General features: G+C 38.5%; 1 protein-coding gene across 1 annotated transcript in view; it reads right to left on the reverse strand.

The window, feature by feature from the left end:
• Positions 1-18,503, reverse strand: part of ITGBL1 (integrin subunit beta like 1) — a 200,409-nt gene that overhangs the window by 86,878 nt on the left and 95,028 nt on the right. Inside the window, exons 6-7 of the mRNA XM_032402668.1 lie at positions 16,864-17,004; positions 7,481-7,627 (exon numbers count right to left, since the gene is read on the reverse strand). Coding sequence (XP_032258559.1) covers positions 7,481-7,627; positions 16,864-17,004 — 288 coding nt within the window. The remainder of the gene's footprint in view (positions 1-7,480; positions 7,628-16,863; positions 17,005-18,503) is intronic.

Consider the following 18,503-nt stretch of genomic DNA (forward strand, 5'->3'; position numbering starts at 1 on the left):
AAGCTTAGACAAAATGATGACATTTTGCCTCGTTGGTTTTCTATTAAAACGGAAATCTGCAGAGTATATGGTTCCATGAAGATTATGGCTGACAGCCAGACCAGATTGTTTCCCACTAAAAGTATCTGGTTTGCATTTTTATATTGAATAAAATCAAGTAAATAACTGCTAGAGCACCACACTACCTCCTTCACTATGTGTTTAGTGTTTTAATAGAAATAAATATATAACTGTAGTAACAAAACTGTCATAGTTGTCACACATTTCATTTTAAGCTCACTTAAAGAAATTGGGATTGAATTCAGGTCCAATTTTCTATTTTCATTTCAAATAGATTTTGACAATATTTGTTGCAGCTCTTACTAGGAAGTTTTCTTAGCCAAAGGATTTCACTGGTTTTCAATTTACCATATAAAAATTATGCAAAATGTAATAAAAATTGTCTATCATTTGGATCGATCCCTATCTTTGACACAATATGTTCTGTTGCCAGAGATAAAACATTTAAGCAAGATCATTGACTGTAACATAAAAAAAGAAATATTCATTCTGTCTTGGAAGATATAGTTTTCTAGACCACAGACTAGAAAAACCTCAGGCAACTAAAAAAAATACTACGTCTGTTACTTTCCACTGAAATATCTTCTACCATCTTTTTTATAAAAAACATACACAATTATTAATTTCACCTTCTGAATTTCTTCCTCTCCTCTAGGTTCTATTGAATATAAAAATGGCAAGAAGAAAGGCAAGGTAAAACAAAGAAAGGGAAATAAGGAACAGGGCCAATTATTTACCCACTGGACAAAGGAGTCCCTGAATAATCATCTTGTGTGAGGCTGCCATTTCTACTGAATTTGGCTCTTTTCAAATCTTTTTAGCAATTCCCTTCAATCTATGCAAATTATGCCTTTAGTTTAGCAAGTGCTGCTTCCTCATATGAGTGAGAGATTTAACATTGGATTTAATCAGGACCTTCCAGTAAGCCACCAGTTCTGGGCATCTGCATCTTTGGCCTCCTTGAGGACAGAAAATGTCCCAACACTTAGAGGTCCCAGCACCTCATGAGGACATAGAGAAAGGACGTTGGAGGCACCATATTTAGTTCTCTCTGGATCCCAAACTTTTTGTCTCCACCCTATCTTTTAAAAAGTCATAATAAATAACATCTACATTCCTGAGTTTTTGTGAAATACAGGATGCATATACAATTTAAGACATTCTAGTAAGTTCTTCAGAGTACAAAGAAAGCAAATAATAAACAGGCTTTTCTCTTCCAAGGGACCTTCTCCTATTGTGGGTCATTCCATGACAACAGAACGAATAGAAGCCATGGCAGAGAGCACTATGAGTTCAAAGTGTGCTCAGAAATCCATGGAAGACCGCCTGAGGATCCACAGACTGATTTTTCATCATTTAATATGACAAAATACAGATTTTTGTTTCTGGCATGATTTACCAATTCACTGATATTCTCCCCATTTGGTGCATCACTAAAAGCAGCACCATTCCTTCCAGATAAGGAGGAGTAAGACGTTAATTTCACAGGGTCATTTCTTCATCTTCTTTGGCTGCGGTCCTTAGCAACTATGTTTAAAATGCCACAACTTAGTGCATGACTATTCCAGAGTCTTCGAGTACTGGTGGATGCAGTAGATCTAAGATAATACTTAGAATTGAGTAAATCTGAATCCTACTTGCTGTCTCGAAATATTGCGGGAAGAACACACAGGGCTCCCTTGTCACTTGAAAACTCTGCATTTTCCACTGCAGCTAACTTACAATGAGATATTTAATTAGGCCACTGAGAATTTTAAAATTATAATCAAAATCACCACAGGCGGTGTGGTGCTTAATTTAAATGTTTGGAGATCTACTTTCTTGAAATTTTAAGTCTACAATCCTATATTGTTTGCAATAGGCACTAGGTAGGACAGCAGATCTCTAGAACTTATTCATCTTACATAGCTGTGGCTTTATACCCATTGAACAAGTCCCCATTTCCCCATTCCCATCCCCTGGCAACCACCACTCTGTTTTCCGCTTCTATAAGTTTGACTATTTTAAACACATCTCATGTTAAGTATCCCTAACACACACACACAACATACACACACACACACACACGTGCAAAGGGAGGCATGGATATGTTCATGACCTTGACTGTGGTGATGGCATCATGGGTATACACAAACTCATCAAATTGTATATATTAAATATGTGCAGTTTTTTGGTTTATCAATTATACTTCAATAAAACCTTAAAGAATTTTAGTAAAAATATAGAAAGATCCTCCCCTCCCAAAGTTTTTTAAATTCACCGGAGGACTTCCATTTTTTAAATACTTTCTCTCTGTTTGAAATAATAACATCTCTGTGTACATGAATAAGAAAAATAATGATTCAGTTGTCAAAAAATCAGAGTAAAAATCACATAGTTTAAAAAAAATACATGAATCATGGGAAACTTCTCTGATAAATAAAACAAGAAAATTTAAAGATGTGCTTTGTCAGTAAAAGAGATAAATTATGGCTGTAATTGAAAAATCTCCAGATGGTGGAAATTTGGCATGCTATTATTCTTTGAAAGTATGTTCCTACCTAAGGGAATCAAACCAACTTGCTTAATTCATTAATTAAAATGTATTAATTGATAAAAATGAGGACACAGTTTCTATTTTCTAAAAGCTACAATATTAAATAATTAGCCTCAATTTATCATTCTTCCTCCACTTCCCATCTTCCCTTGTGGGAGTACATGCTTATGTGTGCTTAAGGACTAAAACATACCCAATACCTCTTAGAACAAGTCTGATAAAAGAAAACCAAAGGGCACAGAGGACAGGTAACAAAAGCATGTGAGACTGCAGACCAAACAAAAAGATGACTTAGACACAAGGACAAATGATGATGAAAGAAGGCAAATACAGCAAACACAAACCTCTGAATAATAATGCCTACAGATAAATCATTTGTTTGATGATTACAGAAGTCAATGAAAGGAGTTTGATAAATGGTAAGCTCATAACACTAAGCAAAATGTATCAAGAAAAGCTGAGTATTGAAATTGTCACTATTGGTGGGCGAAGGGAACCCCTGTTATGCTCCTGGTAGGAGAGTGTATTGGTACATTTTTTCCAGAGAATATGATTTGCTTGGGCAATTTTTTTTATTGAAAAGCTTTAATATATTGGTAGGCATTTAGATGTACATCTAAGAAAGATTTGTGCAAATTTTCTGCTGCAAGAATGTAAATGATAGTATTTAGAACTTGAATAAATTAAGAGACGATTTAAATGTCTAACAGAGGAGGGCTGATTAAATTTGTTTGCCACAATTATACTATGGAATACTACGCAGCAATATCAACAATTCTGCATAAAAATGTTTTTAACAAGGAAATATAGTCATTGTATATTGCTCAACAAATTGGCATGTTAAAAGACTGAGTAAATTATCTAAAACAACAGCTCTGGAGTTGGGTGGCCTGTAATAGAAGTTTGTACAAAAACTTGCACCCCTGGCACTTAGTATGCAAGATGACAAACTATTCAAATTTCCAATTTCTTTTTCTGTAAAAAGAAGAATAATTATACTTTCTACCTCATTGTATTTGGCGCATACATAATACATACAAGATAATACATTCAATGTTCTTAGCATTTTACCTGTTGAACAAGTGCACATAAAAGCTATTTATCAAATAGCATAAATACATCATTTCTAAAATATATATTGATACTGCTAAGATATGCATATAGTTATAAACCTCAACTTTTTTTTCCTTCTCTGTTTTTTTGAGATTTTATTTATTTATTTATTTATTTTTATTTATTTAGTTGAAGAGAGAGAGCAAAAGAGCTGCAGGAGGAGAGGGAGAAGCAGGCTCCCCACTGAGCAGGGAGCCCCATGTGGAGCTCGATCCTAGGACTCTGGCATCATGACCGAAGGCAGACGCTTAACCAACTGAGCCACCAAGGTGCCCCTCTCTTTGGGATTAAGTATGGTTTTTTTGTGTTTGCTTGTTTGTTTGCTTTAACTGCATTCCCTAAATGTTTTACGTGGAAAAGAGTCTGAGTCAGGAGTTCTGCTGTGGTAACAAACCACCCTAGTATTTCAGCTGCTTAAAACAACAAAAGTTTATTTCTCCCTCATGTTACAAGTCCTCGGTGGGTCAGCAGACGTTTCTCCAATCATCCTCATTCAGATACCCAGGCTAATGGATCAGCCACCATCTCAAACACTGCAAATCCCCACTTGGGACAAGAGAGATGGCAAATCTCTCACTGCCTCTTAAGCCTCTGCTCCCAAGTGATGCACATCAATTTTGCTCACGTTTTTTGGCCAAAGCCAGATACACACTCAGAAGGAGAACCTCAACAAAAATTTAAAAAATGTATTCTTAAGTAAAAAGAATTTAAAACTAACGTGTACCCTATCATGAGCCATTTCAAGTTTTTGAGCAGGACGTCGGTATGAGACTAGAGAAAGTTGTCCCTTAGCTCCAGTGCCTGGGAGGCAGAAATTAGGATGAATAATTGTGTGTCCAAATCAAGCAGATGAGAGTCATCTCATTAAATAAAAAGATATTTGTAGGCCATAAGGAATAGAAATCAAGGAGCCACAGGATTAATAGCGAATTAAAGAGATTATCTAAATTATTCCCCTGCTTTCAAGACATAATGATCACACTTAGTCATCACCAGCAGAAGCAAGTAATCTAATTTAATTTCAAGTGCACAAATGCCTTCACCTGGCCCCTGAGGTTGACTACGCTGAAGAACTTCAGTACATTCTACCAGGAGAAGTTTTTTTCTTGGCCCCAGCTAGCGAGCGGCTGCAGATCTCCGGCTTGAGAACCGATGGGCCTTTTTTTTTTTTTGTAGTTTTTAATTTTATTATGTTATGTTAGTCAATATACAATACATCATTAGTTTTTGATGTAGTGATCCATGATCCATTGTTTTCGTATAACACCCAGTGCTCCATGCAGTACGTGCCCTCCTTAATACCCATCACCGGGCTAACCAATCCCCCCTCCCCCCTCCCCTCTAAAACCCTGTTTGTTTCTCAGGTCCATAGTCTCTCATGGAGAACCGATGGGCCTTGTAATTGCTTTCCTCACTCATGTAAGCACAGCTGCAGCTGTCATTCATAAATGGCAAAACTAATCCTTTATAAGTTTTCATATTGGCCATTTGCTTTAAAACATCCAAAGCCAATGAGTTTGCAAAGATAGCTCTGTGAGAAAGGAAGGGTCTCTGACCACTGGTCCGAGCACTGGACCAGCTCTTATAAATCCCTGGTCTTCATTCTCAGAATTCTCATATTTTGTTATGATTCCCTGGGAAATCACTCCATTCATCAATACCTCCATTTTCCTGCGAGGAAACTGGAGAAGCTTATTATTTATCTCTAAAGTACTTTAAAAAGCTTAAATGAATTATAAAAATAATAAAAAGTCTTCTAATTCCGTACATAATATTCAACGCCTTTTTAACAAAATAAACTTTAAATATGTGCTATTGCTTAAATATGATAACTAATACATTAGTGAATCTCTAGAAAGGTAAGAGACAAATATGTGTTTGTCAGAGTTATCAAAGGCTGGTATCCACAATAATTAAAATCCACCATAATTTTCTTATCCTAACACCATATTAAAAAATTCAGGGACAAATGAAAAACAACTGGTAATATATAGTGATTTTCTATGTTTGAGAGATACTTTATAGGCTTTTCTTATTTTTCCATCATAAATTTGTTATTTTTAAACAATGAATGAATGAATAACAGTAGTCTGAAGGACACTGATTTTTAATCTTTGCTCCTTTAAAAGCGTGACGGGCTTACTCAAGCTCTCTAATGATGATATTTATTAATGCAGGTAGAATAGTAGTTTCCATGTGGGGCTGCTGGTGAAAAGCGGTCAAGTCAGAAATAAAATTTATGAAATGAAAATTTCCTTCTACCCATATCCTAACCTCTACTTATAATCAGTAGGGATACATAGCAGAATATGGGAAAATAACCTATGATACAAATAATCGCAGGGACTTTGTTTTCTATGTAAAGAAAACTCTAAATAGTAAAAAAGACAAATGGTAACAAATAACAGGAAAGATGTAAGGAAACTGGAACCCTCATGCACTGCTGGTGGGAATGTAAAATGGTGCCCCCATTTTAAAGACAGTTTAGGTGTACCTCAAAAAGTTAAACAGAGTTACCATAAGACCCAGCAACTCCATGTATATGTATATACCCAAGGGAAATTAAAACACATACCCACACAAAAATTTATACATGAATGTTCATAGAATATTATTCATGATGGTCAAAAAACATAAATAACCCAAATGTCTACTAATAGATGAATGGATAAATATTTGTGGCATATCCCCACAAATGAATATTATCCAGCCATCAAAAGGAATGAAGTACATGGATAAACCTTGACAACAGTATGCTAAGTGAAAAAAAGCCAGAAACAAAAAGATCACATATTTTATTATTCCATTCGTATGAAATATCCAATTAGGCAAATCCATGGTGACAGGAAGTAAATCAGTGGTTTCTAGGGGTTGACGGGAGAAGAGAATGAGGAGTGACTGGTAAGGCGTGCAGGATTTCTTTTAGTGGTGATGAAAATGCTCTGGGATGAGATAGTGGTGAAGGTTGCATAATTTTATAAATATACTAAAACCCACTAAGTTGTATACTTTAAAAGAGTGAATTTTATGGTATTTGAATTATATCTCAATAAAAAATTTATTTTTCAGAGAGAAAACTGCAACATAAATTAAATTTCTGATCTAACATTCAGGTAAAAGGAAGTCTTTCTCTTTTTCCTCTTTCATGAGCAAAATTTGTAATAATTTCAATTACCAGTTCCTCCAAAGGCATATTTCGTATTAACTTTGCCATTTCCATGTGAGAGGTGAAAATGCATTTCTTATTTTGATAAATAAAAAATAATGGAACCAGCTTTCCTTTAGATGAATTCTTCTTTCTCTTCCAATTTGTACTTGATCTGGAACCAAGAGCACACCCGAGGCTATGTGCCTTCTAAAACAACATAAGCTTATTCACAGCTGTCTGTTTATAGGATGCTTTTTCAAAAGCCAACAATCTCATTGCAACGTTAATGAGTTTCAGAAATGTCGGTGGACAGTTAAATGGTCTCATTTGGAAAGTTTTGAGCAAATATCCAAACTTTTTCTTAAAAAAGTATACTCTTAATCCCATTTATCTATTTCACTCATCACCTCCACCCCCTCCCCTCTGGCAACCACTAGTTTATTCTCTGTAAGAACATGTACTTCCAGTAATGGAAATTGGATGTACTGTTAGTTCTAAAAAGACTAATCTTTCCTTATCGAGGCATCTCAGCTATCTGTTAAATAAGATACATGTGAACTGAATGCATTTGACTCACTCATAAGATTAGGAGGTGGGGACACAGCCTGAGAGCCCTCACTTACCCCTTCCAGAGCAAGGCAGATTGGAGCTTCCTTGGCACTTCCTGATGCTCTCCTCTGCTGACAGTGGGCAGGAACGTGGGTGCTCACACTTTTTCCCATACCAGCCTACTTTGCAGTCACATCTGCCACAATTACACTGCCCATGACCTTCACAATGAGAGTGTAAAAAAATATGAAAAAATAGACAATGAGGTCAGAATTAGTTTTCATTTCAACAGTGAATATCACAGATGAGCCAGGATCTTAACACCATATTAAACACTAAAGTGAAGGCACATTTATCTCAAGCTCTTAAATACCTGATTTATATTGATTGATCATGAGGGATAAAGAAAAGCAACTACTCCTGATAAGATAAATGGGTTCGTAGGGCTATAAACGTGAATCCATCAAACTCCGGGTGCACGTGATTGTATTGGTCTGCTGGGGCCTAACTGGAGTATTTGATGGATTTGGTAATTAATTCATGTGGAGGAGAGCCATAGGAAACTGAAAACAATTTACTGTTGAAACAGGTCTTATCTTGTGGAGTCCCCCACACTTTTCATTACCTTTTTTTCCATATACTACATGCTTAGCCTAGGGACTCTTAGCCTAAAACCAATAACCTCTGTGGAGTTCACATTCCGAGGATCGATGTAGTATACACAAAAGAGGTCAGGAAATATACTAAACTTCTTTACACATGGTCACAGAGCCTATAACGAATTGTGATGAGTAGTGATATGGTTTAGCAAAAAAATGGCCTATGTTATCAATCAAATAAATGGGTTCAAATCCTGGTCCTGCTATCTATAAAGTAGATATGTCAACACATCCGAGGTTTAGTTTCTTAATTTTTGAATAATAATAATACATTATCTATCACATTTATCAGGAAGTCCATAATATATCTTAAAATGCTACATAAAAGTGAGTTATTGTTATTTTTATTCAAGTCCACATACGTAAACAAGTAGGAATAGAAAGAAAAGCAAGAAAGCTGAGCTTTTCTTAATTCCTAATCAACATTCAGATAGTCATTATTACAGATGCAGGACACTGTGGATTTCTATAATTGCTGCAAAAATGCATGACACTTTTTTATTTTAAGTAGGCTCCACACCAAACGTGGATCCCAATGTGGGGCCCGAATTCTTGATCCTGAAATCAAGACCTGAGCTGAGATCAAGAGTTGAATGCTCAACCGACTGAGCCACATAGGCACCCCAAAAATGCATGAAAAAATTTTAAAGGAAGTGGAATTATATTTTCTTGAAGTAAACTGAGTATGATGTTAATGGATGAAAATCTCTGCTATTTTGTCTTTGGCATCTGATATTAACATAATTCATACAATATGGAAACTGTTCTTCAGTACAGACTAGCCCTGTTTTATCAAGAGTCCCTGAGGTTTGTGGGCAGATATCTATCTTTTGACTTGGAGGAACTGGACAATCCACATATCGGGAAGCTTTTCACCATCTATTAACCTGGTTCTTCATGAAATAGATCATAAAATTATAGGTCAAAGTAGAGTGAGATATTAGGGATCAGTGAATCCAAATTTTACATTTAATGCTATGTTCAATTCAGTATACATCTACTGATCCCTTACTATGCAACAGAGTCTAAACAACAAATTCCTGTCACTATTAATACTCTGCTTCGAGCTCATCATTTTAAAGGAAAAGAAAATTGTGTTTGCCAATAAATATGTATGACATGTCAATGTGATCATTGAAACCTTTAAATATAAGAGTTTTTATTATACTAGTTTAACTTATTGGCAATTATATGTCAGAGGTTGTTTGGCTTCGTGGCTTTTTGCCAATTTCCCAGAAGTTCCTACCCTTCTTATCCATCCTCATGTAATTTAAAGCAAAATTTCCAAACAGAGCTACATTGCAAAGACATAGATACATAACAATTCTAAAACAGATTTCAACATTTCAAGTACAATAAATTTGGCTGTTTATAGAAGCCAGTGGCTTGAAATTCTTGGAGACAAGAGGTCTCATTCCTAGGACACTTAGATCTACAAGGATACTGGACAAAGTACAGAACATGCTGCCATTGGTGAGAGACTAGTTGATACTTTAACAAGAACAGTGAAAAACAGTTATATTGAAGGGGGGGTAAGCTTTACTTTCAAAAGTTGCAAATAGCTCTGAACATTAGAAGAAAATATTCAGTAGGCAAGGATGCCAAGCAGTCCCTGACTACCCAGGACACCGCCACCACACACCCAGCGTGCAGTCCCAGTCCCCAGGCATGGAATGAAGCAGGAGCTTCATTCTCCCTGCACAGGGAGAGCAGTGACTGAAGGCGGAACGTTCTCAACTTCTGTGGTTGGAATATAGGCTTCAGCGCAGCCATTAGTTTCTATCTCAGGTTCATTCCCACGTCAACATTTCAAACAAAACTCGTGGTGGAGTGAAACGAATTCATGAAGACTGTCAGAAGTTATGAAGACGATTTTTAGAGTTAAGATCTGGTCCCACTAATAACAAAAGAAGTCAGAGGAATTGTGGATGCCTTGACACATTTTGGGGAAAAAAAATGTAGCTGCTCTAGAGCTAGAAGAAATCTCTGAAAGTCTCTCGCCATTACGCTCCAGATTCACGCTCTGTTTTCTATCGTACTGGTTTCCTCACTCGGTTTTTAATCTCTATGCTTTCCTCCCTAAAGTTATGCCTTTTTTCTATCTCTTCACTATTTCTGTGCTCTGATACAGTCACTAGGGGGAAAAGCAGCCTATGCGGTCCTACCCCTCTATTTCCTGTGTGTTTAGTGCAGCATCATGAACATTCTCAAGAATCAGTCCTATGAGTTTGTGCGTCACCTCTAGGCATTGCCAGCTCCCAGCACGGCTGGGAAGAACACATACAGTGTGTCCCTCACTTTTGCCACATGTGTGATGAGCCCTAACCTCCCGTGCCTTCTGCCTCAGCCTCAGCCTTCACCCCATCAAAGTCCCCTCGATAACCCCACTGTAGTCCATTGCTTAGGCACTGGAATAAATTAATGAGACCGTGTCACTGCTGTGATTGGCTGCAGAATGAAAGGTTTTGCCTCTAAATAGGAAAGTGTCACAGTGGGAGAATATTATTTAGGTCAGGATGGCCACCGATCCTCCTCAAATCACCTGCTTAGGAGTCTCTTCTACACTCTGCCCCCTGAAGTCAACATCCATTGAACAAGTTTGGTCTGAGGAAAGAAGGGTTATTAAAATATGAATGACCTAAGTCAACCATCTATAATGAATGAAATTGCTGAGAGTCAGTGAATGCATGGCAACCACTTTAAATGGTGATAGCAGGGATATATACTGTTTCTTAAGGGTTTTATTGTTTTGGGAAAGTAGAAATATCTAAATCAAATGTCCCAGTGAGAATCACAGAGAAGCAAATGTGAAAGTAATAAAGAAAGTTTAAATAATTCTAGTCTAATAGGATTAGGTTAAAACATAAACATAACTTTTAACTTTAAATTTTACTTTTACTTTCATGGTAACGAAGATTATAGCCTCCATCTTTCAATAACTCTAAGTCACATGTTCAAGTATATTTCAGAACATTACAGATCTCACTTTAAATGAAACTGTACCTTTTCTATAAAATCCTTTATGATATTTCATCAGTGGAGTTAGGAAATCACTTAAAATGCATGGTATTGATATCAGATTGTGAAGCTGGCATTGAGCCTTTCAGGGAAGACAGGAAATCATAAAATGAAATTGCAATTTCTCTCCTGGAGTTACTAGTTTCTCAATTTCAGTATAAAAGTTATGCCAAAGAGGGAGAAAAGGGATCATTTTATAGGGATAAAATGAAGAAGATGAAAATGCTTGGTGTTGATATATAAAAAAGAGTTTAGAAATGGTAAGATCCGTTTAGCATGAAAATCTTTTCAACTGCCATAATATACTATAGCAAGTCTTTTCCAAACAAACAGTGAAAGATGCATAAAAGAAGAAATTAGGAGATCTGTGTCCTTAGTCTAAATACATCACAGGTCCACCTTTCTGGCCCTCATCTCATTTTATCTTTAAAATGACAGAATTAGAAGAAGTGAATTTTACCACACTGAAATTTCATACTTCCATGCTAGTTTGTCAGATAGATAGATAGATAGATAGATAGATAGATAGATATGGCCTCCAGGTGTTAATTTCATTGCTTCTAACAAGTATTCCTTTAAACTCTGTAGGCAGAGGATCAACAAATACAGAATGTTGTTGTTTCTCCCTGATAGGAAACATGTGAAGAATGCACATTAGAGAATAGCTTTCAGAAGACCTATGACCTGCATTAAACACACACACACACACACACACACACACAGCAATGGAAGAACAACATGGGGCCCACATAGTGGGATCGCAGCCCAATCTGTACCACATGGGCAGGCAGTTGGCAACATGGCTAGACACCCAGTGGCACCATGGCCATGGCCATGCTGGGCATGCAGGAGCTTTAAAGGCTCTCAGGCCATTACAGGAGAGGGTGATGATACCAAAACTTATTTTTTCTTTGTAATCATTGTGCTCTTTGGAGCGAAGTCATCTCAGAAATATCAATCCAGGACAAATGTAGTTGCTCCATTCCAGACAAACATTCTTCTGCTGTAGAAGATACTCTTTCTTTTAAACTGATCAAAACTTCTCTTGAACTGGAATCTGACTTTTACAATTAGCTTCTTATGAAGTAAGATGAGGACCATTAATAGGAAAAGTTTGGGGGAACAAATTAGATCTAATTAATACTTGTTATTTAAAAAAAAACAAACCCATTTGATATATTTATTTGATTTTTCTTTCAAGACAATGCAAACTGAATGTACTTAATCATGTCCTTCAGTTTCTTTCCATAATGCTTTGGTAACCCGCCATGATAAATTCCCCCACACAATATGGTCCTATCAAATGATTCCATTTTCCAAATTAGTGGAACGCTAAGCCAGGACTAACTTTCTATTTTCACCATTTTGATAGGCAGACCAAGTTGAAAAATAAAGTTTAAGGTCACACTGTGGCATATTTTAGCAGTTACGGGTTTTGGGGAAATAGACCAGAGTATAAATAGCCATCAGGAATAAAAGTTATTTCAGGACCAGGAAGTAAACTCAGTGGAGCAGCTCATAGAACAGCAGTAACAAACAGAGCCGCTGGTACACTTCGGGAGGGTTGGTCATGCCCTGGTCATTGTAGTTACGCTCAAATTTTGTTAATAGCAATGTCTCTGAGGTGTTGTGTATGTACGTGTATCTGGGTGTGCACATGAATTATATATGTGTATGGATGAGTTGTCACACACACACACACACACACACACAAAGTGGATGATGAACAACAAATAGGAATGAAAGAAGAAATAAATAAAATTGATTTATTTGGGAGCAGGGAGCAGGTTTTAAAATACTTGTGTCTTTTGTATCCATAATGTAATAGGCACAAATATTTATATTTTAGCGCATTATTGAATAGATGAATGGACTCAGTGGGAATGAATGAAAACAATGAGAATGTCATTTAAAAGAGCAACTTCAACCAACTCACCGGGATATTTCCCTGGGACTCAAATAAGAAAAACCCTGAGGATGGCAAGAATGGGAGCGAAATATAAAGCTGCACTTCCTCTGAGCCTTCTTAACATCCCAGCCTTGCATAAACCACTAGAGAACATTGACATAGTTGGGTCACTCCCGTCTCCTAACACAGAGGCACTAACATCCTCAGCAGTCAGCTGCGTGGCATCCTTCCCGTGGTGCAACTCCGACAGACAAGTAAGACAATTGTGAAGACTAATAAATCACTTAACAGAATGTCTAGAATTCGACAGGTTTCCTGAGAATGAAGAAATCCCAGAGATGGGTGGCCTGCCCCAGATCATAACGACATTCAGAGAAGCTTTGTTTTATAAGAATTGTGAGCATCCGGAGGACAGTTCTTCCTTACCAAAATAAAGTAAAATTGAAGAAGTTTGTTTGCATCACTTGGAGATCAAATCACATAAGTACTTAGGTTCTGTATCTGTTTCCAGGTGACACTTAATGGCTGTGTGAACTCTGTCAAGTTACTTCATTTTTCTGAACCTGTGTTTCCTCTCCTGTTAAAATGCAGATAATAATGTCTCCCCCTCTGAGTGAGGGTGAACATAAAATGGAACGAGGGGTGTGAAATGGGCTAAAAGAGTGGGGTCTTGTCTTGTTGTCTGAACCACAGCCTCTTGCTCCATCCCTTCTTCCCACTGCCAGGGGTCCGCCCCCACAGTGCGGAGACCACAAGTAAAGGGTTAAGCGTTCTTCTCTAAATTCTTCCCACAATAAACCTGACCTACCACAGCCATAACCACCCAACAGCTTCACTTTCCCTGAAATCTCCTAGAATAGGGAGGAATGGAAAATGTGAGAAAGAGGAAACTAGGGGCAGAAGGAAGAAGAGAAGGAAGAGATGAAGTGGAGAATTTCAGCTTCCAAGGAGGCCTCCTGTGGACCTTTACCTGCCCAACCTAGAGCGGTAACTCTGAGTCCAAATGACACGCAGTAGGAATTGTGAGCTTATAATAAAAGGATTGAAGTGTTAACTGAAGTTCATTGCCCGTCTTCACCCCATGAGCCCTCTCCCTCACTGTGAGACAGAACAGCATATGCGACCCTGAGTGGTCACTATTATGTAGCTATTCTGAATGTTTCAACCCCACTCCAAAATCAAGATCACAGGTTTATCAAGGAAGAATATACCCTATGTAAAACAAACAAACAAAAACCAAAACCAAAAACAGTGTATCAGAAAGTCACAAACTTATAATTTTTTTTATATAGCCTGATTATCTCCCTCATTTTCCCATTTAAAATTGTATGAATTCATGTTTTATCTCACAATCTTAAAATGGAATTCTTAAATGACATTTCCTGAACCCTGGTATAGTTTTAATTACCTATTCTCAGGCTCTAACTTCTCATGTTCAGCCCTGACCCTTCAGACTCACATATTCAACAGGCTGAAAAAAAAAAAAAAAAAAAACAACTTTGGATTGCCATTGGTCCTTTAGGCTCAATATCTAGAAATGAATTTGCCAACTTCCTTCTATATTCCCTGTTTCGGTAAATGGCACCCAGACAACCAGACTGGAAACCTGTGAGTGTAGCACTTCGCTGCCTAAAACCATCACTAGCTCCCCATTACCTTTGGAATAGAGTCTGGTTCTGCAGCAAGGCAAAAAGACCTCTAGTTCTGTTTCTCGCCAGCTTTACCTTTTGTCACTCGTGCACTCTGGTGATAACTAAACTGATTCTAGTCCCCTGCACAGATCACACACTTCTATTCTCTTTGCCTAGGACGTGCCTCTTACCTCTTTTTACCTGCGGGCCTACCTTTTAGGTAAGAAGCCCACGCCCGACATTCTCTACACGGTTTACTTGTTCAGTTTGTTTGCTGCTCTGAGTCCCAATGGCATGTAAATTCCATCCGAGGAGGGATGTGATCTGTTGTGTTCGTTGCCACGTCCCCAGCATCAATGGCCGGAGGAGCAACAAATCCATGATTCTGCAAGTCTCCCATACCACAGTTTAATAAAATTTCATGTTTATGTGACAGTTTTGTCATTGTTGTTTTGTTTTGGTCTTGGGTTTTTGTTTTGTTTTGTTTTGTTTGTTTTGCTTGTTTTGCTCAACATTTATTGAGGGTAGAATCTATGAATTTTTGTATTTTTAGACCCTAATATCTTACGTAGACCCTAATATCTTATGTAGTGCCTCTAGCATAGTTGGCTCCTGATAAAGGTTTGTCCTAGTACACAAACATTTTTTCAGTAAAGAAAGAACCTTTATATTTCTTCGGATTCATAGACCTCGTTAACATTGTGCTCCTGTGATCCTGTGAGGCCTTGAGCAGTTTATGGAACTTTCCTGGGCCTCACTACCCCCGTTTGTAAAATGAGAAGAAACAGATTCCCCACCTCGTAGACTTTTACAAAAAAATAAATGCCACAATCTGGAAAGTGCTTAGCACGGTGTCTGGCACAGAGAGCCACCCGAGTTAGCGGCTGTCTCATTTCCATTGTGTCAATATGGCGATAATAACCCTCATATATAATGAATAACAGAAAAGTCTGGAAAGGGCATCCCCTCAAGAGAAGGGTGTTCACGGAATGTTCAGGAAGTTCTCCCGAGCATGAGGGATGGTCAGGAGAGGGAAGCTCTTCTGCAGTGGGAAGTTTTAGCAGCCGGCTCCTCTCCGTGGGGCCAGAGAAGCTTCCACAGCTGCATAATCGTGATTAAACAGGGCAGCTCTTTATCTCCCTTTGCTGGCAAACCTTCAGGGACAGCGGAGTTTCCTATCTACTTACTCACCCACCAAGCGTCCAGCTTAAAAAGATGTATATGCAGATGTCTCTGTCTCCTGGGTGGTCAAATATAACCGGACTGAAAATCCTAACTCCAGCTTTTGCTCAATGACACTTTTTCAGATAAATCTGACCACCTTCTTTTTCCCTTTCCACCCTGAGAGGTTCTGGCAGGGGGTGTTTTTCCTTTGCACTTAAAACTGCAAGCTCCCTAAAGCCGAAGATTGATCATGTTTGTCCCCTTCACTGCTGGAACCGAAAGCCAGGATGCTGTCCAGACCCTGGTAAACGGTATCTGCTCTATAAATGTTTATGGAACAAAATTTTGGGATCCACTTACTGATATCGAATCCTACACTAGTCTGCAGAATAATCTTAGGATATAAATTATGCCAAGGAATTAAGGCATGAAAATATCCAGGAGAACTGTGTTATGTGAAGCTGTGTAATACATGAGCATAGCTGTGCTCATGGTCCCCATCCTGGACGCCATCATTGGTCTGCTGGTTCTGTATGTTCAGAGCTGAGCAACAGATATCTGGAGGAGGTAGTTCTCCTTGGTGAGGAGTTAGACTAGTTTTAAGAAAGTGAGGCCCTTTCATCTCTGGTCTTTGCCAACATGTAAATTCTCTGAAGGTTTTCCAAGGTATTCACAGGAGCGCTGTGACTATCAAATGCTTTCCAATGCACAGATTCAGTTCATTCATTCATTTGTTCATCATTCATGCATTTATTTTGAGAGAGTGTGTGAGCGGGGGGGGGGGGGGGGCGCTGAGGGAGAGGGAAAAAGGGAATCACAAGTAAGCTAAGTAAGCTCCACACCCACCACAGAGCCTGACACGGGGCTCGATCTCATGACCCTGAGATCATGACCTGAGCTGAAACCAAGACATGGATGCTTAACCGACTGAGCCACCCAGGGGCCCCACAGATTTGGATCTTTTACAGTTTCTGTGAGAATCAGAAAGAAGCTTGAAAATAAGAAACGAATATATATATTTTTTATTTTATTTTTTATTTTTTAACTTAAAAACAGGAATGAGGAAAGCAATGTACCTGAACAGAAGTCATCGGAGTATCTGTCATAGACAGCCCTACAGTCCCTCTCATCACACTCACAGGTGTCCCCGTGAATATCTCCCCAGTCTCCGGTTGGGTCAACATCGTGGCAAGAACACTCACCACACACACAAGTACCTAAGTGAGAAAAAAAAAATTGTATATGGTTTTAGTGAAGAAAAATCATGGAAGAAAGCATCTGACACATTGCTTTTTAAAATCTTTTGCTTATTGTGTATTTGGAAAATACATATATTGGAGAAAAAAAATTCTACCAAGGAAAAACACCATCTAAAGTGGACAGTAGAGATTCTTTAATAAACAAAAGTTAGTATCTGTGTCTATAATTGTGTGAGGCTGTGGGACGTGTCGTCAGCACGATTCTGGTTTCTCTCTAAAATAATATCGAAACAAGAACATGAGACAGAATCCTTGCCCTCAAGAAACTTGCCGTCTATTTGACAAAAAGAAAGCTAACGAAAGACTGTGGGGTCATGCACCGAAATGTAAAAGGTGGTTACATCTGAATGTTTAAAATGTATTTTAAAATATCCATATCTGTATTTTAAAAAACAAATACACGTGGCTCTCCTAATAGTATAATTGTTGTAGGGGCAGGGGGTGGGGATGGGTCTGTGCTAAAGTGGGTTCAGCGTGAAACTGAATGAGCCATTTGGGCAATGCAGGACATGCTTCTGTCCCCGATGAGCTGTGTCTACCACAGAGGCTTTTTTGGCCTTGGAGATGGGCTAACAAGGAAGATGAGGTAGGTCCGTGCAGGGATTGGTATCTCTCTCCTGGCCCAGAAGCAATGATGGGGAGGAGCGCTAGAGGAAACATGGCCGGTACCTTCCGGGGGGAATAAAAGGACTCATGGCCGTGCTTCCCCGACTCAGACTCGCCTTCAGGAACCCCTGAGTCTCACTGCTAACCAGCCTCGTTCAGGCATGGTGCTTTCCTTTCTGCCCTTGGCGGATCTCCAAATCGGACCCCTCACGGGAAAGGGGAGGCAGGAGGTGAGACTGCAGAGAGGGGGCGAGTCATGTGTGTTTCTGAAGGACCTCTGTCTCTCAGAGCCCACCTGCTGCAGAACCCGGCCCTGCTCCGCAGCCCAACCATTTCCACTTCGCTCCTCACTCCTGGCAACACCTAGCTGCTTACTTCCCACGGGAACACAGCACACGCTGCCATACCCTGACGGCATGATGGTGACCACTGACCCTACTGTATCATTAAAAAAGGACTCAGGCAGCAACACATCCTTATATGGTAAAGGAAAACATAACATGAATGAGTATTATGATCTATAGTCAGACCGATTCTGCATAAATTAGAGGACTTTTCTTTATGATTTTTGCTCCAAGTTCAGGCCTTTTGCTTTCCTTTCCCTGCATACAGAAATGTGGCCCATTTTCCTCTTCCATGTCAATGTTTTCTGCCAATTTTTCAAAAGATAGAATCAGTTGTGTGTTAAGGTTTTCCGTGGAAGCAGGATCTATTAAGAAGTACCATTCATTTATAGACATGAAAAAAAGAGTTTTCCAACTTTCTAGATTTTTATAATTTCATAGAAGGAAAAATGGTCACTTATTTATATCATCAGGTCGGCAAGGAACAGTCTTGTATGGTCCTCTTTT

This window comes from Phoca vitulina, unplaced genomic scaffold (genome assembly GCF_004348235.1).
Source record: "Phoca vitulina isolate PV1807 unplaced genomic scaffold, GSC_HSeal_1.0 scaffold5, whole genome shotgun sequence".
Lineage (NCBI taxonomy): Eukaryota > Metazoa > Chordata > Mammalia > Carnivora > Phocidae > Phoca > Phoca vitulina.